Source organism: Gorilla gorilla, chromosome 4 (genome assembly GCF_029281585.2).
Source record: "Gorilla gorilla gorilla isolate KB3781 chromosome 4, NHGRI_mGorGor1-v2.1_pri, whole genome shotgun sequence".
In the NCBI taxonomy this organism is placed as follows: Eukaryota; Metazoa; Chordata; class Mammalia; order Primates; family Hominidae; genus Gorilla; species Gorilla gorilla.
Window position 1 is genome coordinate 144,421,662 of NC_073228.2, and position 24,539 is coordinate 144,446,200.

Consider the following 24,539-nt stretch of genomic DNA (forward strand, 5'->3'; position numbering starts at 1 on the left):
TTAAGGTTTCTCCCCAGGACAGGTCCAGCATGACTACCCCCAGCCTAGTCTGCACCCTGCTGAAGCTGCTGGTTCTCAGCTTGGAGCTCCTGATTCTGTGTGGCCAGGTTGATGGTTTCTTCCAGGATGCCCGCCAGCAGGCTGCAGTGATGATGCTCTGTGGTCATGGCCTGCTCCTCCCACTGGCCCTGCCAGGCTCAGAATACCTGTGCCCAGATTCAGAGATGCCTGTCACTCAGCCAGCCTTGGAGCCAGCTCAAGGCCTACCCTCCATCCCCATTGACCCGCAGCACATGGTGTGTCTGAGCTCGGGTGGCCTGCACATGCAGGTCATAGAGAGCTGCCAGGTCCTGCTCTGCTGTGTCCCGCTCTTCCTGAAGGGCCTCCAGCTGGAATCTCAGCACCATCTGTTCCTGCTGCCATCTCTGCCTCTCCTCGCAGGCCTTCAGTGATAACACATACTCTTCGGAGTGCCACCTGTGTGCCAGGCTCTGTGCTAAATACTTCAGGTGTATTATTTTATCCAATAACAACCATATGTGGCATTGCCATCTTACAGATTTGGCAACAGTGGATCAAAGAAGTGACCTAACTTGCCCAAATTCTCATGGCTAGTAAAAGGTCAGAGCTGACATGGCACATGCCTTTCAATGGTTTGCAGCTCTCCTTGGGGTAAAGTCCAAAGCCAGAGCTGTGGCACACACTTGTCTCTTTAGCCTTGCTTCTGACTACGCACCTGTTCAGCTCCAGCCAGATTGGAGAATTTGCAGTTCCCAGACCCACTTTGCCATTGCTTCCCTCTGAACCTTTGCTTATACTGTTTTGTCTTCTCTGAGAACATGTCCCCCCCCCACTCCACCCACCCCCCATCAGTTACTGATGAGCAGTAACTGCCCTTGTTAAGCTCAGTGTCCAGTGAATTCCCCTGGCTGATTTCTGCCTGTCCTTTGAGGCTCAACTTAGATTCCATCTCCTCTGATCCACTCCAGCCTGGGTCAGATATGCCTTTTTGGTCCCACATGCCCCTAGATCCCCCATCCCATCACTTAGCACTGAGAATTGCCTCATCTATCCCTGACAAGGCTGTGAGGGCCATGAGAGAGGGTATGAACTGGTCGGTTGTGATTGATGATGGATCCTAGCCCCTAGCACAGTGCCTCGACCAATTAGAGCCTCAAGTCCCCTATTTGACCCTCCTTACCTCCTCTTCAGCCACCAGGCCTTTGACCTGGTCATCTGCCACCTCCTCCTTCTGTTCCAAATGCTTCAGCTTCTCTTGAATCCAAATTTGGTGCTGCTCCCTCAGTCTCTGCCTCCGGGCCTGGGCCAAGAAGAGCGGCCGGGCCACATCTGGTATCTGCTGGGCTCGGTCAGAAGTTCATGTGTGTGCACGGATTTAGGACCAGAGCCCAACTTTTCCAATAGAACCTCATCACCAGGGCTGCTCCCAGAACAACATCCAGGACCTAACTAGCCTGGAAGAGCTTGTAGCCTGGGCAGAGACTCAGGAGGCCATGGTGGGGAGAGGAAGGTAGTGGCTCTGCCAGGAGGTGCCATAGTGCCTCTAAGGATCCTATACCCTTAATCCAATAAGTAGGAAAACAGTCCCTCCCCATGGCCTTGCCTTAGGGGTCTAGTCACCTTCAGGTCCTTTATTTGTCAAAAACTTCATATTTCTCCCTGATATTGGGGCAGGGTAAGCAGGGGCACATTAGCTGGGCTCTGCAGCTCTTCACTCTCCCTACAGCTTCTAGTCGTTCCTGGGGTACATGAGGTGTTACCTGTTCCTTAGGGTGCCTGAGAGGATTCTTTTGGTGGAGCCACGCCTTAGAGTTGCCATTCTTCCTGCCACTAGAGGAAAATGTAATTAATCACACCAAAGGCAGGGAAGACCTCCCACTCCCAGCTCATCCCCAAGTCCCAGACCCACCTTGGGGCTCTCCCTCGAGGCATGGGCTCTGGTTTACTGGTGACTCTGTCACCTGCTGAGAAGATATTAGAAGTGATGGTTCCACACCTTTTCTCCCAGGACAGTGTAGGTTAAGATCAGGGCTTGGAAATCAGACAGATCAGGGTCCCAGCCCCTCTTCTTCTTAGCTGAATGACCTCGAGCAGGTGACTGGCCTAGTCTCCATGTGCTTCTCTATCAAATCGAGCTGATAAAAGTTGTGGAGAGAATGAAATGAAGTACTGCACCGAAAGCACTGGGCAGTAAGGCACTTGCTCAATAAATAGGAGCTACCATGCCTGATTCCCAAGCCCCAAGGCTGTAAAAACAAGTTCTAAGCAATTATGAAAAAAGAAGAGAAAGGCTAGGAGAGGCTGGACAGGGACAGGGTTTCAACCACCCTGTGATAAATCATGGAAGACCAGAAAGGCCATGCAGCCTAAGGAGATGAAAGAGCACTAGATTAGGAGTCTAAGGACTTGAGTGTGATTATACTTCTGCTGCTCCTGATTATGCCTGTGACCCCAGGCTCACAGGTGTCACATATTTTCTTTTTCTTTTTTATGACAGAGTCTTGCTGTGTCACCCAGGCTGGAGTGCAGTGGTGCAATCTCAGCTCACTTCAACCTGCGCCTCCTGGGTTCAAGTGACTCTCCCACCTCAGCCTCCTGAGTAGCTGGGACTACAGACATGCGCCACCATGCCTGGCTAATTTTTGTATTTTTTAGTAGGGATGGGGTTTCACCATGTTGGCCAGGCTGGTCTCGAACTCCTGGCCTCAGGTGATCTGCCCATCTCAGCCTCCCCAAGTGTTGGGATTACAGGCGTGAGCCACTGCGCCCAGCCCTCTCACATCTTTTCTTTTTTGAGATGGAGTTTCACTCTTGTTGCCCAGGCTGGAGTCCAATGGCGTGATCTCGGCTCACTGCAACCTCTGCCTCCCAGGTTCAAGCGATCCTTCTGCCTCAGCCACCCGAGTAGCTGGGACTACAAGCGTGCGCCACCACACCAGGCTAATTTTTGTATTTTTAGTAGAGATGGGGTTTCTCCATGTTGGCCAGGCTGGTCTCGAACTCCTGACCTCAGGTGATCCGCCCACCTCAGCCTCCCAAAGTGCTGGGATTACAGGCATGAGCCACTGCACTCAGCCTCACATTTTTTCTTTAAGCCTCAGTTTGCTCACCTGAAAAGGGCACAGTGCTCTTTCCTGCTTAAAATACTTCTGTGGCTCACCTGTGACCTTTAAGACAAAGTCCAAACACCTCTGTTTTACAAAGCCCTGTGTGACCTGGCCCCTGCTGTCCTCTCCAATACTTCTCTCCTGACTCTTCCTCAAGTTCTCTTCTTCAATAAATTGAGCTACTTGCACTCCCTCAAGGGGACCAAGCACTTTCTTGCCTCTGAGTCTTTGCCTGTCATTCTCTCTGCCTTCAGGTTCTTCACTCATCTTTGTTGACCTCCTTCAGGAATCACTTCCTCCATGAAGTCTTCCATCCCTCTCTTGCCAAGGCTAACTTAGATGCCCCACAGAACTCTGTGTTTATAAGCCTTTCAGAGCACCGATTATGGTGGTGCAATTGTTTCTTCCCAGGAGATTATAAACTCCATGAGGGCAGGGAATTCCCAGGGCCTATGTGGCACTGGGCCCAGCACACAGTGGGTGGTCAATAAGTGTTTGGGAATCAATAAGTCAATGAATGAATGGAGGTCTTCCTCAAAGTGCTTTGGAAAGAGGACAAGAAGGCAGACCGCTCCTTGGAGCATCTGGCTTCTTGGGTGCTGGCTCCACGCTTTTACCACCTGTGGAGAAAGGGTTCAAGGTGGGTACTGGCCATGGCTAGCCCAGGTGCCCTCAGACTTCACCTTGCTCACCTCTAGCTCCCGCAGTGCCCTTCCCAGCTGGCTTAGCCCACTGTCCGTCAGGGTGTCCTCAAGGAGGCCTAAACGCAGGGGCCTCAGGCCAGCCCGGTGGGCCCGAGCCTCTTCTACTGCATCCCACAGGGTGGGCCTCACCTGTTTCACCTGCATCCTCCTTCCTGAGGCCCCCAACAGAGCAGCCTGGAGCAAACTGAGGGAGCTACCTAGTAAAGGGACACTCCAAGTGAATTACTCCTTCCTGTGGACTCCAAAGCACGCTGTTTGTGATACTTTTACTTTTTATTAGTAGTACTATTCATAAAAATATCTAACCCCCACTAGGCTTTTACATATGCTTGATGGCACTTCACTAAGGCTGTTCATGGATTGCCTCTTTTTATCCACACAACACTCCAATCAGGCAGAAGCTCTAATCTATCCTGCCTCCCCCGACATTTTCCAGATGAGGCAATAGAAGCTCAAAGAGGTCAAGCAACTTCGTGGCAAGTGGCAGAGCCTAAACTCAAGCCCATGCCCTTCAACATGATACCAAACTGGCCTGAAGATAAACACGTCTGGCCCTCACTGCTTTATCCTTGTGGGTGTGAACTGCTGTAACCTATCTTCCTCCTTCCAAGGGACCTCCCACAGGGGAGGTCTGGGAACTTGCTAGCCAAATGAATGTGGGTTTGTTGATTTTGGAGATGAGGGCCAGACATTTTTTTACTCTTTTATTATGGAAAATTTCAAACATATACAAAGTATAGGAAATCCTGTCTACCTGTCACCTAGCTTTGACAGTTATCAACTCATGCCATTTCTGTTTGATCAATACCCCCACCTCGACCTCCCCCAAATCCCTGACATCATAACATTTCAGAGGCTTGATTTTTTTTTCTTTTTTTCCACCAGCATCTACATTAAGGACACAGAGGCTTTGTTTTTTTATTTTTTATTTTTTTGAGATGGAGTCTCACTCTGTCGCCCAGGCTAGAGGGCAGTAGCACGATCTTGGCTCACTGCAACCTCTGCCTCCCAGGTTCAAGCAGTTCTCATGCCTCAGCCTCCCAAGTAGCTGGGACTACAGGCACCTGCCACCATGCCCAGCTAATTTTTGTATTTTTAGTAGAGATGGGGTTTCACCATGTTGGCCAGGCTAGTCCTGAACTCCTGACCTCAGGTGATCTGCCCACCTCAGCCTCCCAAAATGCTGGGATTGCAGGCATGAGCCACCGCACCCAGCTGAGGCTTGATTTTTAATGGGTGTATGAAAATAGGAGACTCCCTTCTCTTCTCTTATCCTCTCTCTCCTCATCTATAAGTTAGGCCTGCCTCTCTTTCCTTATTTGTAAATTATATCTGGCTCATGGGGTTGTGTTAAGAATCAAAGGCATTTGTGCAAAAATGCTTGGTAAGTGGTTTAAGGTCTCTGAAGGGTGAGGGGTTACTTTCACTATTGACCTTACTTTGCCTCTCCAGTCTCTGTCAGCCTAGGCACTCTGCGGCCCTCTTGGAGGGTCAGACGCTCTCTCTGGGCTGGGGTGGGGGCTGAGGCTGGTTGGGTGATGGGTGAGGCAGGCCTAAGGACAGATCTCAGAGCTTCCCAAAGAACTCCACACTCTTCCCCTGGCCACCTTGGGGGTCCAGGCGAAGAAGCAGGCCACTGTCGTTGTTTCCTTCCAAGAGCCATGAGACAATCCAGGGCAAAGAGCCCTCCGCCTCCTCACCAACAACTTCACCAGCCAACACCCGCAGCAGGGGGCAGTCTCTGCAAGAGGGAGAGGAAGAAAGGCGACGTCCACTGGTGGATGGGGAAAGAAACTGGACAGAGTTACACTGACGGAAAGGGCAACTATTTCCAGAAACTTTTGTGTATCACCAGACAGATTTGAAACATTGTACAGATCTTTATTTTATTACTATTATTTTTTAAATTACAAAAGTAATACATTCTCCATGGGCATGGTGACTCACACCTGTAATCCCAGCACTTTGGGAGGACGAGGCTGGCGAATCACTTGAGGTCAGGAGTTCGAGACCAGCCTGGCTGATATGGTGAAACCCCATCTCTATTAAAAATACAAAAATTAGCCAGGTGTAGTAGCACACGCCTGTAATCCCAGCTACTAGGGAGGCTGAGGCAGGAGAATTGCTTGAACCCAGAGAGCAGAGGTTTCAGTGAGCCAAGATCACACCACTGCCTTCCAGCCTGGGCAACAAAGTGAGAGTGTGTCTCAAAAAAAAAATTTTTTTTTTAAAAGAAGTAATAGATTCTCATGGTAAAAAATTTAAATTGTGTACCTGACAAGTGACTTGTACCCAGAATATATAAAGAGCTCTTACAACTCAATAATAAAAAGACAACCCAATTTTAAAATGGGCAAAAGAAGATGACATCAATGAAAACGGCAGAGTAGGGAACTCCAAGAGTCCGTTCATCCCCAGAAACACCTAGCAAAAACAGCCAGAAACAACCTTATTTTAACTCTGAAAGATAGAGGTTTACAGCAACCGATGCTTAACCAGGAGAAAGGCAACTTAAATATGGTAAGAGATCTCTGTGGTGTTTTAACTTACCCTAGCTCCAACCCCTCCCCAGCACAGGGCTAATCTTGAAGACAGCAGCCCAAATTTCTGGTGGGGGTTCCTGGTTAGGGAGGGAGCAGAGAAGATCTTGATCCCAATGAATTGTGTTTATCTTTTTTGACTGTCTGGAATTTCCCCTGAAGAACTGATGAAAGGGAATTCTCTTTGCTTCACCAATCTCAGAACTCTCTCAAGGCAGAGCAACTACACAGAGGATGTTCCCTGAAAACTGCTAAAGAACAAAAGAACAAGGAACTGCTGCCTGAAGCAAAAATAACAGTTGAGGCAAACAACTGATACCCTGAAAGACTGGGAAAAGTTTGGAAGTGATATTTTTGGGAGAATAAGGGCTTCAAAAAGTTCCCATGTGTACTAGAGAGAGCAGAAAGCACACCCAGGGTAGGACTCATGTGCAGAAAAGGCCCAATAAGACAATAAGCTTTCATCTCTGTCTGGTCTTTGGGCTCAGCACAAGCAGGAAGTGAAGGCTAAAACAGAGCTGTAAATTGCCTGGCTAAGCTTAGGAGTGACTCCACACAGAGCCAATCTGCAAAGACCTAGAAGATTCTTTCTTTTTCTTTTTTCCTTCCTTCCTTCCTTTGTTTTCTTTTTCATATTCTTCTTTATTCTTTCTGTTTCTTTTTTTATTTGTTTCTTTCTTCTTCCTTTTTAAAAAACAAAACAAAACTTTTTTTTTAGTCGCAGGCATTTAAGGAATTCTGTTAGGTCACTGGCTGACTACTAAAATAACAAAATGAAGCCATCAGTGAATACAAAGAATATAGTCTTCAAAAAAAAAAAAAAACCCACAAAGATAAAGAGAGAATCTTGAAAACAGCAAGAGAGAAGCAGCTTATTATGTGCAATGGATCTTCAATAAGACTAAAAACAGACTTATACCCAGAAACCATGGGATAACTTAAAGTTGGCCCGTTATATCCATAGGCTCTGCATCTGTGGATTCAAGCAGGCATGAATCAAAAATATTTGGGAGAAAAATGGTTTTGTCTGTACTGAGCATGTGCAGACTTTTTCTTGTCATGATTCCCTAAACAATACAGTATAACAATTTACATAACATTTACATTGTATTAGGAATTATAAGTAATCTAGAGATGATTTAAAGTATGTGGGAGGATGTACATAGGTTATATGTGCAAATGCTATAACATTTTATTTTTTATTTTTATTAGTTTTTTTTGTGTGTGTTGTTGTTGTTGTTTTCCTTTTTAGATAGAGTCTCGCTCCATCACCCAGGCTGGAGTGCAGTGGCATGATCTCAGCTCACTGCAACCTCCACCTCCAGGGTTCAAGCAATTTTCCTGCCTTGGCCTCCCCAGTAGCTGGGATTACAGGTGCCCGCCACCACACCCAGCTTATTTTTATATTTTTAGTAGATACGGGGTTTCACCATGTTGGCCAAGCTGGTCTCGAACTCCTGACCTCAGGTGATCCACCCGCTTTGCCCTCCCAAAGTGCTGGGATTACAGGCGTGAGCCACTGTGCCAGGCTAATTTTCGTACTTTTAGTAGAGACGGGGTTTCACCATGTTGGCCAGGCTGGTCTCAAATTCCTGACTCCAAGTGATCCACCCTCATTGGCCACCCAAAGTGCTGGGATTACAGGTGTTAGCTACCACGCCCAGCTATTTTTATTAGTATTTTTTTAGACAAGGTCTTGCTCTGTTACCCAGGCTGGAGTGCAGTGGTGTGATCATGGCTCACTGAAGCCTTGACCTCCTGGACTGAAGCTATCGCTTCAGCCCCTCAAGTAGCTATTATTATTTTTTGCAGTCTTTTTTAATTTTTATTTTTTTGTAGTGATAAGATCTCACTATGTCGCCCAGCCTGGTCTCAAACTCCTGGGCTCAAGTAATCCTTCTGCTTTGGCCTCCCAAAGGCTGGAATTATAGGCATGAGCCACTGTGCCTGGCCCACACCATTTTATATAAGACACTTGAATATCTGTGAATGTCGATATCTGCAGGGGGGTCCTGGAACCAATCCCCAAAAAGATACAAAAAGACAATGGTATTTAAAGTGCTTTAAAAAATCCTGCCAATCAAGAATTATATATCTGGCAAAACTAACCTTCAAAAATGAAGGCAAAATTATGACACTCCCAGATCAATCAAAGCTGAAGTAATTCATTGTTAGTAGACTTGCCTTACCAAAAATGCTTAAGGGAGTCCATCAGCCTGAAATGAAAGGATACTAGACAGTAACTTGAAGCCATATAAAGAAATAAGGAACAATAATAAGGTAACTACATGTGTAAATATAAAAGCCCATAATATTGCATTTTTGGTTTGTAACTCCTCTTTTTTGCCTATATGATTTAAAAAACAAATGCATAAAACAATAATTGTAAACCTATGATAATGGGCACACAATATATACAGATATAATTTGTGACATTAGCAACATAATGGGAAAAGATGCAGATGTATGGGGTAAAATCTTTATAGATATTGAAGCTAAGTTGGAATTAATTCAAGCTGGATTGCTATGTGGTTTTTGTTTTGTCTTTGTTTGTTTGTTTGTTTTTAGATGAGGTCTCACTATGTTGCCCAGGCTGGTTTCAAACTCCTGGGTTCAAAAGATCCTTCTGCCTCAGCCTCCTGATTAGCTGGGATTACAGGTGCATACCCTTGTGCCTGGTGAGACTGTTTTAAATTTAAGATATTAGCCGGGCGAGGTGGCTCACGACTGTAATCCCAGCACTTTGGCAGGCTGAGGCAGGCAGATCACAAGGTCAAGAGATCAAGACCATCCTGGCCAACATGGTGAAACCCCATCTCTACTAAAAAATACAAAAATTAGCTGCGCCTGTAGTCCTAGCTACTCCGGAGGCTGAGGCAGGAGAATCGCTTGAACCCAGGAGGCGGAGGGTGCAGTGAGCTGAAATCACACCACTGTGCTGCAGCCTGGAGATAGAGCGAGACTCTGTCTCAAAATAAATAAATAAATAAATTAATTAATTAATTAAATAAAATACATTTAATATATTAATTGTAATCTCCAAGATGGCCACAAGGAAAATAAGTGGGGTTTTTTGTTTTGTCTTGCTTTTTTAGACAAGGTATCACTCTGTCACCCAGGCTAGAGTGCAGTGGCACGATCATGGCTCACTGCAGCCTCAACTTTCCAGACTCCAGTGATCCTCCCACTTCAGCCTCCTGAGTAGCTAGGACCACAGGCCTGCGCCACCATGCCTGGCCAATAGAAAAATAACCTTTAAAAATATGGAAAAACCCCTGTTCACTTTGCCAAATGGATTTGTGTCTTTATTGCTCATTAATTAGGGCAAAGGAAATATCCTTTTAAAACTCAGGCAAACTGAGTGTTTGTCTTGTATCCTGTCAGAGGAAAGAAATTGAAAAAGAATAAAAAGGAAAAAAATATCAAAAAGGTAATGCGAAAAAAATCAACACAACACATTGCAAAAAATCAATTAAATACAAAAGGCAATATTAGAGGAATTAAGAAACAAAAATATATAGCCAAATAGCAAGATGGCAGGAGTAAGTGTTTGTTATCAGTGATTACTTTAAAGGTAAATGGAATAAACTCCCCAATTAAATAATAGAGTTTGGAAGAATAGTTTTTTTTTTTTTGGTTGGAAGAATAGATTAAAAAAAAACCATAATTTATCTATGTGTTGTCTACAAGAGACTCATTTTATTTTCTTTATTTTTTTAAGAGACAGGGTCTCACTGTGTTGCCTAGGCTGGAGGTACAGTGATGTGATCATGGCTCACTGCAGCCTCAACCTCCCAGGCTCAAGTGATCCTCCTGCCTCAGCCTCCAAGTAGCTGGAACTACAGGTGTGTGCCACCATACCTAGTTATTTTCATTTTTTTGTAGCTATGGGATCTTACTATGTTGCCTAGTCTGGTTTCAAACTTCTAAACTCAAGTGATTCTTCCACCTTGGCCTCCGAAAGTGTTGGGATTACCAGCATGAGCTGCCGTGTCCAGCCAAGACCCACTTTAGATCCAAAGACACAAATAGGTTAAAAGTAAGAAGATGGAAAAAGATATAAAAGAGTCTGTGGTGGCTATGTAAGTATCACACCAAATAGACTGTAAGTCAAAAATTGTTACAAGAGACAAAGAAGTATATTATATATTCATAAAAGGTTCAATTCATCAAAAAGATAAAACAAATATAAACACGTATGCACCTGACAATGGACCAAATATGTGAAGCAAAAATGGACAGAAATGAAGGGAGAAATAGATAGTTCTACAGTAATAGTTGGAGACTTCAATACTCTACTTTCTTTTCTTTTCTTTTTCTTTTTTTGAGATAAGATCTCACTATATTGCCCAGGCTGGTCTTGAACTCCTAGGCTCAAGCAATCCTCCTGCCTTAGCCTCCTGAGTAGTTGGGATTACAGGTGCATGCCACTACACCCAGCTTCCCCAGTTTCAGTACTAAGTAGAACAAGTAGACAAATGATCAATAAGGAAGTAGAGGACTTAAGTAATACTAAACAATTTAGACCTAAGAGACATGTTTAGAACACTCAACCCAAAATAACAGAATACACATTCTTCTCAAGTGCTTGGAACATTCTCCAAGGTAAACCATATGCTAGGCCACAAAGCAAGTGTCAATCATATTTAAAAGTTAAAATCACACAAAGTATCTTCTCTAGCCATAGTGGAATAAACTAGAAATGAGTAACAGAAGAGAAACTGGAAAATTCACAAATATGTAGAAATTAAACAACCAGTGGGTCAGAAGAGAAATCACATGGAGAATTAGAAAATACTTTCAGAGAAATGAAAACAAAAACACAACATATCAATACTTATGTGATGAAGCAAAAGTAGTGCTTAGAGGGAAATTTGTAAGTATAAACACCTACATGAAAAAGGAAGCTCTGAAACCAATAATTAACTGGACACCTCAAGGAACTAGAAAAAGAGAAAAATAAACCCAAAGCTAATAGAAGAAAGAAAAGAATAAAGATCCAAACAGAGATAAATGAAAAAGAGAATATAAAATAATAGAAAATCAATGAAACCAAAGTTGATTCCTTGAAAAAAAAATTTTAAATGAACAGGAGTGGTAGCTATGGAGCCGCTGGAGGAGAAAGAAACGCAGGTTGCTGCATGGTTAAAATAAATATTTGGAGATCATCCCATTCCACAGTATGAGGTGAACCCACGGACCACAGAGATTTTACATCACCTTTCAGAACCCAACAGGGTCCGGGACAGGGATGTCTACCTGGTAATAGAGGACTTGAAGCAGAAAGCAAGTGAATATGAGTCAGAAGCCTATAGTATCTTCAAGACCTTCTCATGGATAGTGTGAATTTTTCCCCTGCCAATTTCTCTAGCACTGGTTCCAGGTATCTGAATGCATTGGTTGACAGTGCGGTGGCCCTTGAAACAAAGGATACCTCACTAGCTAGTTTTATCCTTGCGGTGAATGATTTGACCTCTGATCTCTTTCGTACCAAATCCAAAGGTGAAGAAATCAAGATTGAACTGGAAAAACTTGAAAAAAATCTAACTGCAACTTAATATTAGAAAAATGTCTACAAGAGGATCTCAAGAAAGCATAGTTGGATCTGTCTACAGAAAGGGCCAAACTTGATAATCGTCATCAGAACATGGACTTTCTAAAAGCAAAGTCAGAGGAATTCAGATTTGGAATCAAGGCTGCAGAGGAGCAACTTTCAGCCAGAGGCATGGATGCTTCTCTGTCTCATCAGTCCCTAGTAGCACTGTCAGAGAAACTGGCAAAATTAAAACAACAGACTATACCTTTGAAGAAAAAATTTGAGTCCTATTTAGACTTAATGCCAAATTCCCCTCTTGCTCAAGTGAAAATTGAAGAAGCAAAGTGAGAATTAGATAGCATTGAAGCTGAACTTACAAGGAGAGTAGACATGATGGAACTGTGACAAGAGCCAAATAAACATCCTTTTCCCTAACAAAGTAAATCGAATAGGGCTTTATAGAGTTCTTTTTCCTCTTGGCATTTCTTAATAACAAAATTTTCTGTTTGTAGATTACAGAATGTCATAATTAATAGAATATGGTTTCTAACTGTGTATTGCATTTTTGTCCCCAAATACATAGTTTTCATATTAAAAAGGCTTTTCTCTCTCTCTCTTTTTTTTTTTTTTTAGTTGGAGTCTCACTCTGTCGCCAGGCTGGACTGCAGTGGTGTGATCTTGGCTCGCTGCAACATCCAACTCCCTGGTTCAAGCAATTCTCCTGCCTCAGCCTCTTGAGTAGCTAGAATCACAACCATGCCACCACACCCAGCTAATTTTTGTATTTTTAGTAGAGAAGGGGTTTCGCCATGTTGACCAGGCTGGTCTCGATCTCCTGACCTTGTTATCCACACACCTTGGCCTCCCAAAGTGCTGGGATTACAGATATGAGCCACTGTGTCCAGCCAAAAAGGCTTTTCTCTTTTAAAAAATTTTAAAATGGACAAACCTTTAGCTAGATTGACTAAGAAAGACAGAAGATTCATATTACTAACATTAGAAATGAAAGTGAGGACATTGCTACCAACCTTACAGAAGTAAAAAGGATTACAAGAGAATGCCACAAACAATTATATACCAACAAATTAGAGAACTTAGATGAAATGGACAAATTCCTAGAAACACACAAATGATCAAAACTGACTCCAGAAGAAATAGAAATTCCGAATAGACCCATACCAGGTAAAGAGATTGAATCGGGCTGGGTGCAGTGGCTCACGTGTGTAATCACACTTTGGGAGACTGAGGCGGGTGGATCATGAGGTCAGGAGTTTGAGACCAGCCTGACTAACATGGTGAAACCCCAACTCTACTAAAAAAAATACAAAAATTAGACAGTCATGGTGGTGCGCACCTGTAATCCCAGCTACTCAAGAGGCTGAGGCAGAAGAATTGCTTGAACAAAGGAGGCGGAGGTTGCAGTGAGCTGAGATCATGCCACTGCATTCCAGCCTGGGTGACAGAGAGAGACTCCATCTCAAAAAAAAAAAGAAAAAAAAAAGAAAAAAAAAGCAAGATTGAATCAGTAATCAAAAACCTCCCAACAAAGAAAAATCCAGGACCAAATGGCTTCAATGGTGAATTCTGGCAAACAGTTGAAGAATAAGTAACACCAATTCCTCTCACACTGCTCCAAAAAATGGAATAAGAAGGAAGACTTCCTAACTCATCCTATGAGACCAACATTGCCCCAATACTAAAACCAAAGACAACACAAGAAAATAAAATTACACACCAATATTCTTTTGAATGTAGACTCAAAAGCTCTCAATAAAATACTAGCCAATGGAATCCACTGAGTATTAGAAGAATTATATATCATGACCAACTGAGATTTATCCCAGGAATGCAAGGGTAGTTCAACATGAAAATAAATCAATATATAATATACCACATTAATAGAATGAATAAAAAATATGATGATCATTTCAACTGATGCAGAAAAGCCTTTGACAATATCCAACATCTTTTCATAAGAAAATACTCAACAAAATAGGAATAGAAGGGAAATTTCATAACATGATTAAGGGCATATATAGAAAAACCCACAGCCGCTATCACAAGCAATGGTGAAAGACTAAAATCTTCCCCCTCAGATCAAGAACAATATAAGTATGACTACTATCACCACTGCCATTCAACCTTGTATTAAAAGTTCAAGCCAGAACAATCAGGCAAGAAAAAGAAACAAAACTATTGAAATAGGAAAGGAAGAAATAAAACTATCTCAATTTGCAAATGATATAATTTTATATACAGAACATCCTAAAAAATCCACATCCAAAAAGAACTATTAGAACTAATAATCAAATTCAGTAAAGTTGCAGAATACAAAATCAACACGCAAAAATCAGTTGTATAGCCGGGCATGGTGACTCACGCCTGTAATCCCAGCACTTTGGGAGGCTGAAGCAGGTGGATCACGAGGTCAGGAGTTCAATACCAGCCTGGCCAAGATGGTGAAACCCCGTCTCTACTAAAAATACAAAAAAATTAGCCAGGCATGGTGGCAGGGGCCTGTAATCCCAGCTACTCAGGAGGCTGAGGCAGAGAATTGCTTGAGCCCAGGAGGCGGAGGTTGCAGTGAGCCAAGATCATGCCACTGCACTCCAGCCTGGGCGACAGAGCAAGACTCCATCTCAAAAAAAAAAAAAAAAATCAGTTGTATTTCTTTTTTCTGTTTTTTGAGATGGGGTCTAGCTATGTCACCAAGGCTGGTATGCAGTGATGTGATCAAGGCTCACTACAGCCTAGACCTCCCATGTCAGCCTATTGAGTAGATGGGAGTACAGGCATGCACCATCATGCCCAGCTAATTTTTTTGTAGAGATGAAGTCTCACTATATTGCCCAGGTTGGTCTCAAACTTCTGGGCTCAAGCGATCCTCCCAGCATGGCCTCCCAAAGTGCTGGGATTGCAGGCATGAGCCACAGTGCCCAGCCGAAAATACTTTCCATACACTAGAAATGAACAGTCCAAAAAGGAATTTTTTTTTTTTTGAGATGGAGTCTCACTCTGTTGCCCAGGCTGGAGTGCAGTGGCGGAATCTCAGATCACTGCAACCTCCACCTCCTGGGTTCAAGTGATTCTCCTGCCTCAGCCTCCCAAGTAGCTGGGACTACAGGCACCTGCCACCACACCCGGCTAATTTTTTATTTTTAGTAGAGACGGGGTTTCACCATGTTGGCCAGGCTGGTCTCGAACTCCTGACCCCAGGTGATCCACCCACCTTGGCCTCCCACAGTGCTAGGATTACAGGTGTGAGCCACTGCTCCTGGCCAGGAAATTTTTTAAATTCCACTTATAATAACATCAAAAATAATAAAATACTAAGAAATAAATTTAACCAAGGAAGTGTAAATCTTATACCCTGAAAACTGCAAAACACTGCTGAAATAAAGAGAACCTAAATATATGAAAAAACAGCCTGTGCTCATTGTTCACGAATTGGAAGACTTCATATCATGAAGATGACCGTATTCCCCAACAAATCTAGAGATTCAATACAATGCCTATCAAAATCCCAGTGGCCGTTTTTTGGTTTTTTTTGTTTTTTTTTTTTTTAGAAATGGAAAAGCCAAATCCTAAAATTCCTATGGAATTGCAAGGAGCCCTGAATAGCCCAAACAATGTTGAAAAGAAGAATGAAGTTGAGGGTCGGGCGTGGTGGCTCACGCCTATAATCCCAGCACTTTGGGAGGCCAAGGTGGGTGGATCACGAGGTCAGAAGTTCGAGACCAGCCTGACCAACATGGTGAAACCCTGTCTCTACTAAAACTACAAAAATTAGCCGGGAGTGGTGGCGTGCGCTTGTAATCCCAGCTACTCAGGAGGCTGAGGCAGGAGAATACTTAAACCCAGGAGGCAGAGGTTGCAGTGAGCCAAGATCACACCACTGCACTCCAGCCTGGGCAACAGAGCAAGACTCTATCTCAAAAAAAAAAAAGAAAGAAAAGAAAAGAACAAAGTTGAAGGACTTACACTTTTCCATTTCAAAGCTTACTACGAAGCTACAGTAAATAATATAGTGTCAGGCTGGGCCCAGTGGTTCACCCCTGTAGTCCCAACACTTTGGAAGGCCAAGATGGGAGGATAGCTTGAGCCCAAGAATTTGAGACCAGCCTGGGCAAAGTAATGAGCCCTTATTTCTATAAAAAAAATTTTTTTTTAAATTAGCTAGGTGTGGTGGTGTGTGCCTGTAGTCCCAGATACTTGGGAGGCTAAGGCAGGAGGGTCACTTGAGCCTGAGAGGTCAAGGCTGCAGTGAGCCTTGACCGCATGACTGCATTCCAGCCTGGGTGACGGAGGGAGACCCTGTCTATAAAACAAAATTAAATTAAGTTAAATGAAATTAAAACAGTATGGTATTGCCATGAAGATAGCCTTTGACAAGAACTGACACCTTTTCATGATTAAAAAACATTCAAGAACGTACAAATAAAAGAGAAGTTTCACAATATGGTAAAGGCTATATAAATCAATGTAATATCATTGAGCATCTTGACATAAATCCATATATATGTGGCCAACTGATTTTTGACAAGGGTGCCAGGACCAGTCAATTGGAAATAATAGTCTCTTTAGCAAATGGTGCTGGGAGAACTGGATAGAATGAAGTTGGACCATTACTCCATACTAATACAAAAAATTAACTCAAAATGGATCAATGACCTAAATGTAAGAGACAAAGCTATAAAACTATTAGAAGAAAACCTAGGGGTGAATCTTCCTGACCTTGGATTTTGCAATGGTTGCTTAGGTATAACACCAAAAGCATGAGCAACAAAAGGAAAAACAGATAAATTGGGCTTCATAAAAATTTTAAAGTTTAGTGTATCAACGGACACTATCAAAAAAGTAAAAAGATAGCCAGGCGTGGTGGCAGGCACCTGTAATCCCAGCTATTTGGGAGGCTGAGGCAGGATAATTTCTTGGACCCAAGAGGCAGAGGTTGCCAATGATGCCGTTGCACTGCAGCCTGCACAACAAGAGCAAAACTCCATCTTAAAAAAAGAAGGAAAGAAAGAAAGTGAAAAGATAACCTACAAAACAGAAGAAAATGTTTGCAAATCACGTAGCTGATAAGGGTCTAGTATACAGAATATATAAAGAACTCATAACACACAAGAAAGACACAAATAACCCAATTTAAAAATGGGCGAAGGATTTGAATAGATGTTTCTCCAAAGAAGATCTAGAGATGGCCAACAACAACATGAATAGATGCTTAATATAACTAGTCATTAGGGAAATGCAAATCAAATAAAAATGAGATGCCACTTCAAAACCACTAGGTTGGCCATAATCAAAAACATGGAAAATAACAAATGTTGGTAATTATGGAGAAGTTGGAACCATCGTACATTGCTGGAGGAAATACAAAATGGTGCAGTGCTGTAGAAAGCAGTGTGGTAGTTCCTTAAAAGTTAAACATAGACTTACCATATCCATATGACCCAGCTATTCCACTCCTAGGTAAATACCCAAAATAATTGAAAAGAGGTATTCAAACCAATACTTGTACATGAATGTTCGTAGCAGCACTATTCACAATAGCCAAATGATGGAACTAGATAGTTCCACAACATTGTGAATGTACTAGGAGTCACTAAATTGTATATTATAAAATGGCTAATGGTTAATTTTATATTATGTGGACTTTACCTCAATAAAGACAAACATACAAACAACTTTTAAAACAGTTACCATATGACCCAGCAATACCACTTCTTGGTATGTGTCTGAGATAATTGAAAACACATGTCTAAATAAAAACTTATATGTGAATGTTCATAGCAACATTATTTAAAATAGCCAAAAGTGTAGCTAGGCATAGTGGCTCATGCCTGTAATCCCAGTGACTTGGGAATCTGAGATGGGAGGATCGCTTGAGGCCAGGAGTTTGAGACTAGCCTGGGCAACAAAGTGAGACTACATCTCTAATAAAGGGAGAAAGAAAGAAAAGAAAAGATGGCCAGGCATGGTGGCTCACGCCTGTAATCCCAGCACTTTGGGAGGCCGAGGCAGGCGGATCATTTGAGGTCAGGAGTTCAAGACCAGCCTGGCCAACAATGAAACCCCATCTCTACTAAAAATACAAAAATTAGCTGGGTGTGATGGTGGGTGCCTGTAATCCCAGCTGCTTGGGAGGCTGAGGCAGGAAAATCACTTGAACCTGGGAGGCAGAGGTTGCAGTGAGCCGAGATCATGCCACTGCACTCCAGCTTGGGTGACAGAGTAAGACTCCATCTCAAAAAAAAAAAAGAAAGAAAAGAAAAAAATATATATAGTAGCCAAAAGTGGAAACAATCCAAATGTCCATCAATGGATGAATGGATAAACAAAATGTGGTATATCCATATAATGGAATATTATTTGTCAATAAAAAGGAACAAAATTCTGATTCACACAAGTGGATAAACCTTGAAAATATTATCCTAAATGAAAGAAGCCAGACAGGAAGACCACATATTGTATGGTTCCATTTACATGAAAAGCCCAGAGTAGCAAATCTACAGAGACAGAAAATAGATTAGCGATTGCCTTGGGCTGGAGTGGGTGGCAGGATGAGGAATGCTTGGAAATGGAAACGGGTTTCCTTTCTGGGGTGATGAAATGTTCTAAAATTAGATAGTGCTCATCAGTGCACAACGTTGTGAATATACTAAAAAACCACTGAATTGTACATTTCAAAAGAGTGAACTTTAGGGTGTGTAAATTATATGTTAATAAAGCTGTTATTTTTTTTTTAAAAAAGAAGCATACATGATAAAAGAAAGAAAAGACTTTATAATAGTTGGGAATTTAGGGTACATTTTCCCCTTCTGTTTTGTTTTACTGCAATTTGTTTTCAGGCACTTCTGAATTTGGCAACATTTCCATGATATTACAAATACGCAAGCTGGTTCGAAATAACTATTTCCTATCATTACTTCATATTTTCATAACTTTAGAGCACTGAGTAAAGCATGTAAAGTGGGGCTTGAAGATATGATTTTTTGGGAATTTCCCAGTCTTGGCTTTGAACATTTAGTTTCTTTCCAAGTTTTCAATCTGATAGATCAGAAGAGATATAAGTAGCTGAAAAGGAATTAGTAATGTAAAAATAAAAAAGTGGTAAATAAAAAAGTCTGAAAAATCAGACAAAAATGCTTGAAGACGCTATTTGCAAAACTGTCCCTGGTGTATTAATCTGTGATTTCTTACCCAAAGTAAGATTTTTCTTTGCTGTTATTTTACTATCATTTATTGGAGTCTTGAAGGGCCTAAAATGTATACATTATTCCTTCTAACAGCAGCATCCCCTTCTAATTTGTGAGTGTGTTGGCCAGGCTTTAATTAGAGAGGAAGAACCAGTGTTTTTCATATATATACAAATTTGTTAAAGGAAATGGCTTACAAGATTGTGGGTGCTGGCTAAGCAAGTCCAGAATCAGGAAGGTCATGGGCACAGACCACAACTATTGTCTATGGGCAGTCAGGAGGGAAGAGAATGAGCAGAATGGAACTCCACAGGCACAAGTACAGCAGATGCCACTGCCCATGGATGGAATTTCTTTTCTTTTTCAGGGAAGCTTCAGCTTTTAAGGCCTTTTTAGACTTCTGCTTTTAAAGCTTTTCAACGGATTGAATTGGGCTCACCCAGATCTTTCAGGATACTCCTAATATCCATCACATCTGCAAAATACCTTCACAGCAGCACCTAGCTTAAATAACTAGAGACTGTCACTGAGCCAAGTTGACACGTACACACACACACACACACACACACACACCATCACAGTGGGTTTACCAGTAAATTTCTTCACCAGTTTCCCATAACTGGGCATTTGGTTTACATTCTTGTTGTTGTTGCTGTTGTGTTTATAGACTTATTTCACATTATACTTACAGAAGCTTCTGTGGGGATTTTTTAGTTTATGGATAAGGACATCAGGACAATCAGTTACAGTAAACTGCCTAAGCTGTTCTCTTATGCTGTGTACCATTAAGAATAAAAGAAATTTTGTTCTTTTTCTGAATCGTTGTCACAGATGGGATGTGCTCTGTGGAAGCTTAGGAACATCTAAGCTGCTGTAACGTACTCTCGTTTAAGTCATTTAAAGATGGACAGAGGTGCTGAGAACTAAGTAAATATGACAATAAGAAGTGGGAATGGTAGGGCCTTAGGTGCCCACCTGCAGACTAGAGTGCTCCGTAGGGCCAGGCTGTGCCCCGAGCACAACTGGGGTGTATGGCCGGTGTCTGATACACATCTCAGAACACAGAGTGGAACAGAAGAGAATCAAAAAGCTGCTTCACCTTCAGCAACAATACATGCCAGTGTTGCTTTTCCATAAGAATAAAAAGTGATGAATCTAAAATTACATGATATTTTGCTGTAAATAGCAGCTATTTTTATTATCTGCTAATAATAGAATGAAGATAAAATACATTTAACTTTTGCATTAAAAAACATGTCCCTGGTGCACTTATCAACATATGAAAAAAAAAAACAGTGGCTGGAAATATTTATTTATTTATTTATATTTTTTGAGACTCACTCTGTCACCCACGCTGTAGTGGTGTGATCATGGCTCATTGCAGCCTCAATCTCCTGGGCTCAAGCCATCCTCCCACCTCAGCCTCCTGAGTAGCTGGGACTACAGATGTGTGCCACCATGCCTGACTAATTTTTTTTGGTATTTTTTGTAGAGATGGGGTTTTGGCAGGTTGCCCAGGCTGGGAAATATTTATTTTTATTTATTGGTTTCACTAACTCTCTATCCAGTTGCTTTTGACCACATCATCTGCCAACAACGGGGCTTAACTTGTGTTCTGGGATGCTCTTATTATGGGGTTGAGGAGAGGAGAGACTTTGATGCTACCTTGGGCCTTTCCATCTGTAATTCAGCTCCCCACCTCACCCTTCAATGCAGTCAGAAGGCCCCCTCAGACTTACGGGGCTCCTGGGAGCTGTAGGATCTGCAGAGCTCCTCGCCACACACGCTGGGTCCCGGGCCCCTCAGGAGGGTCAGGCCCTGGGCAGGACATGGTGAGAGTGAGCAGACAGCAGGCCCTGTGGAGGAAAGGGTGGACTCAGGCCAAATGCCTAGCGGGGATGGGGTGACAGATACTCTCCTGCCCTCACCTGCCTTCACCTGCGGTGGCCTGCAAGTACAGCTCTGAGGCAGCTTTTGAGTCAGACACCTCCACTTCAGTGGCATCTTCTACCACCCTGGAGGAAGCAGAGGCTGAGCTCAGCTCCGAAGCACCAGGGTTCTGTCCAGCCCCCCAGAACCTCCATGTGGGGAGCCCTTGGAGGTCCCCATAGCCTGTAACCTCCCTAAACGTTTCTCATCCTCGTGATTTTATTTTCCCTCCTGTGAACAGGGTAGTTGAGATCACTCCCATTTTCAGATGGAGAAACTGAAGGCCTGCTCAGTGAGATGCTCAAAATCACCCAGTGTGACAATGACTGAGTCAGGACATGGGGCTGGGGAATAGAGTCGAGGTGGTGTAAGTTGAAGAGTTGTAAGTGGGGTGAGGGGAGTGAGAGGGATGGGCACATGAGATTAAGGAAGAGGGTGGGAGGGGATCCTGAGAGCAGCCCCTGACCCTGTAAGCATGACCCCAAGCTCAGAGCTTTCTTCCCCTGGGATGGCAGTGGGTGGAGACCCCCAAAAGCTCGGCTTCAGGGAGGCAGCCATGCCTTAAGACAAGCACCCTCAGACTCCACTGGGCCCTGAACACTCACAAGCCCAGAGGGGACACGTCCAGCACCGACAGGTTCTCCACCCCTGGAGAGAGCAGGTCCTGGGTCCTTCCACTGGGGCTGAACTGGGGTCACACAAGCACACTTGTTACAAACTGAACATTTCCCTACTTTCAGCTCACATGATCCTCCTGGGGTCCAAACATGGCACCATGAATTCAGCCTTTTTGCAGTCAGAGGAGAGGAGACCTCAGAGAGGCACGCCCATGCCAGTGAGCAGTAGAGTGAGACTGGACACACACTCTCTGGCTCCCCACAAACCTCGGGCTCCTTCTTCAACATCGCCCTGGCCCTGGTTCCCAGGTCCCACTCTCTCCCCTCCCTCAAGGGTCTCACCTGCACCAGGCTAAGAGTGCTAAGCACAGGATCAGAGCAGCTGAGGGGCAGAGCTTCCTCAAACAGCATCTGCAGCAGCTAAAGTGGAGAAGCGTTCAATGAGGATTAAGAAAGCATGAATCTGTCCTTCAGCATTTCCTGAGCATGAAGTCTGAGTCATGCCCCATACTACTGGGGACATGGTATCCAGGAGAGAAATAACACCAGTCTTCTTCTTCACAGCAAGCCAAAAAGTGAGCAGACATTCTCAGTGGGATCTGCTGTTTGCTGCACAGGGATCCACAAGTTCTGAGGCAGCTATTTTGGTTTGGGGGCATTTTGACGAAGCCCCCACAATAAAGCTTCCAAGCTTATAATTAGTATTCACCATGAACTGTGAAAATCAGATCTCCCTGGATATTTGATCTTTTCATGCCACCCCTCTCTAACCCTCACCCTATCAGCCCATCTTCCTTTATTTTATTTTTTAATTAAAAAAAATTTTTTTTGTTTTGCCTTTTTTTTTTGGTATACTTTTGGCTTTATTTCCAGCTTTTTAAAAATTTTATTATTATTACACTTTAAGTTTTAGGGTACATGTGCACCATGTGCAGGTTAGTTACATATGTATACATGTGCCATGCTGGTGTGCTGCACCCATTAACTCGTCATTTAGCATTAGGTATATCTCCTAAAGCTATCCCTCCCCCCTCCCCCCACCCCACAACGGTCCCCAGAGTGTGATGTTCCCCTTCCTGTGTCCATGTGTTCTCATTGTTCAGTTCCTACCTATGAGTGAGAATATACGGTGTTTGGTTTTTTGTTCTTGCGATAGTTTACTGAGAATGATGATTTCCAATTTCATCCATGTCCCTACAAAGGACATGAACTCATCATGTTTTATGGCTGCATAGTATTCCATGGTGTATATGTGCCACATTTTCTTAATCCAGTCTATCATTGTTGGACGTTTGGGTTGGTTCCAAGTCTTTGCTATTGTGAATAGTGCCGCAATAAACATACGTGTGCATGTGTCTTTACAGCAGCATGATTTATAGTCCTTTGGGTATATACCCAGTAATGGGATGGCTGGGTCAAATAGTATTTCTAGTTCTAGATCCCTGAGGAATCGCCACACTGACTTCCACAATGGTTGAACTCGTTTACAGTCCCACCAACAGTGTAAAAGTATTCCTATTTCTCCACATCCTCTCCAGCACCTTGAGCTGTGGCGAGCTCCACCCAGTTCCAGCTTCCCTGCTGCTTTGTTTACCTAAGCAAGCCTGGGCAATGGCGGGCGCCCCTCCCCCAGCCTCGCTGCCGCCCTGCAGTTTGATCTCAGACTGCTGTGCTAGCAATCAGCGAGACTCCGCTGGCGTAGGACCCTCCGAGCCAGGTGCAGGATATAATCTTCTGGTGCCCCGTTTTTTAAGCCCGTCAGAAAAGCACAGTATTGGGGTGGGAGTGACCCGATTTTCCAGGGCCGTGTGTCACCTCTTTCTTTGACTAGGAAAGGGAACTTCCTGACCCCTTGCGCTTCCCGAGTGAGGCAATGCCTCGCCCTGCTTCGGCTCGCGCACGGTGTGCTGCACCCACTGTCCTGCACCCACTGTCTGAGACTCCCTAGTGAGATGAACCCGGTACCTCAGATGGAAATGCAGAAATCACCCGTCTTCTGCGTCGCTCACGCTGGGAGCTGTAGACCAGAGCTGTTCATATTCGGCCATCTTGACTCCCGAAAAACGCCTTTTTTTTTTGAGACGGAATTTTGCTCTTGTCGCCCAGGCTGTAGTGCAGTGGCATGATCTCGGCCCACTGCAACCTCTGCCTCCCAGATTCAAGTGATTCTCCTGCCTCAGCCTCCCAAGAAGCTGGGATTACAGGTGTCTGCCACCACGCCCAGCTAATTTTTGTATTTTTAGTAGAGATGGGGTTTTGCCATGTTGGCCAGGCTGGTCTCGAACTCCTGACCTCAGGTGATCCACCCACCTCGGCCTTCCAAAGTGCTGGGATTACAGGTGTGAACCACCACGCCCGGCCCCTTCCCACCTTCCATGACCTCCCAGTAGCTGCATAAATTGACCCTGGCAAAACATCTTGCGTGGACCAACAGGATGCTTGCTGTAGGAGCCCCAGTGAGGGCTGATGTGGGGAGGGAAGATTCTCAGAAGTCTCCGGGGAAGGTAACCCCTGAGCTGCATGAGGCCTGTGCCCTGGTGGCTCCTCTGGGACTCACCTGAGGCACAAGTCGGGGTGCCTCTGTTTCCCTCCCCTGGAGCAACAGGGCCACACTGTACCCTCGGCCCAGAGAGCCCAGTGTGGATTGGACACGTGCCAGCAGCTCCTGCTCTGCCTCCTGCAGGGACACACAGGCACAATCCACTGACTCAGGTGCCCTGAGCAAAGGAGCTCTGGAGGCAGCTGGCACTCCAGGATCCAGGGGCCTGAGGGCTCCCACCCTCCTCTCATCACCCTCCCAGACCTCCCTACCTGAGCAGCATCAGGGCCCAGGACTGTCAAAGGTGAAGCTTTGTTCCTGTGGGCAGGGCTGGGGTCAACCAT

At 44.0% G+C, this 24,539-nt stretch overlaps 1 protein-coding gene, 1 non-coding gene and 1 pseudogene across 2 annotated transcripts; 2 read left to right on the plus strand and 1 right to left on the minus strand.

Annotated features, from left to right (window-relative positions):
- Nucleotides 1-24,539, minus strand: LOC109026780 (uncharacterized). Its single transcript, XM_031010944.3, is given in 12 exon segments — nucleotides 1-23; nucleotides 26-206; nucleotides 285-443; nucleotides 1,202-1,360; nucleotides 3,698-3,748; nucleotides 3,821-4,029; nucleotides 5,440-5,573; nucleotides 21,039-21,125; nucleotides 21,645-21,727; nucleotides 21,999-22,076; nucleotides 24,214-24,333; nucleotides 24,468-24,539. Coding segments are annotated over 12 exon segments (1,356 nt in total).
- LOC115934853 (small nucleolar RNA SNORA27) lies at nucleotides 9,642-9,767 on the plus strand. Its single transcript, XR_004070594.1, has one exon. It is a non-coding gene; the product is annotated as a small nucleolar RNA SNORA27 (small nucleolar RNA).
- On the plus strand, nucleotides 11,476-12,313 carry LOC101145072 (HAUS augmin-like complex subunit 1; annotated as a pseudogene).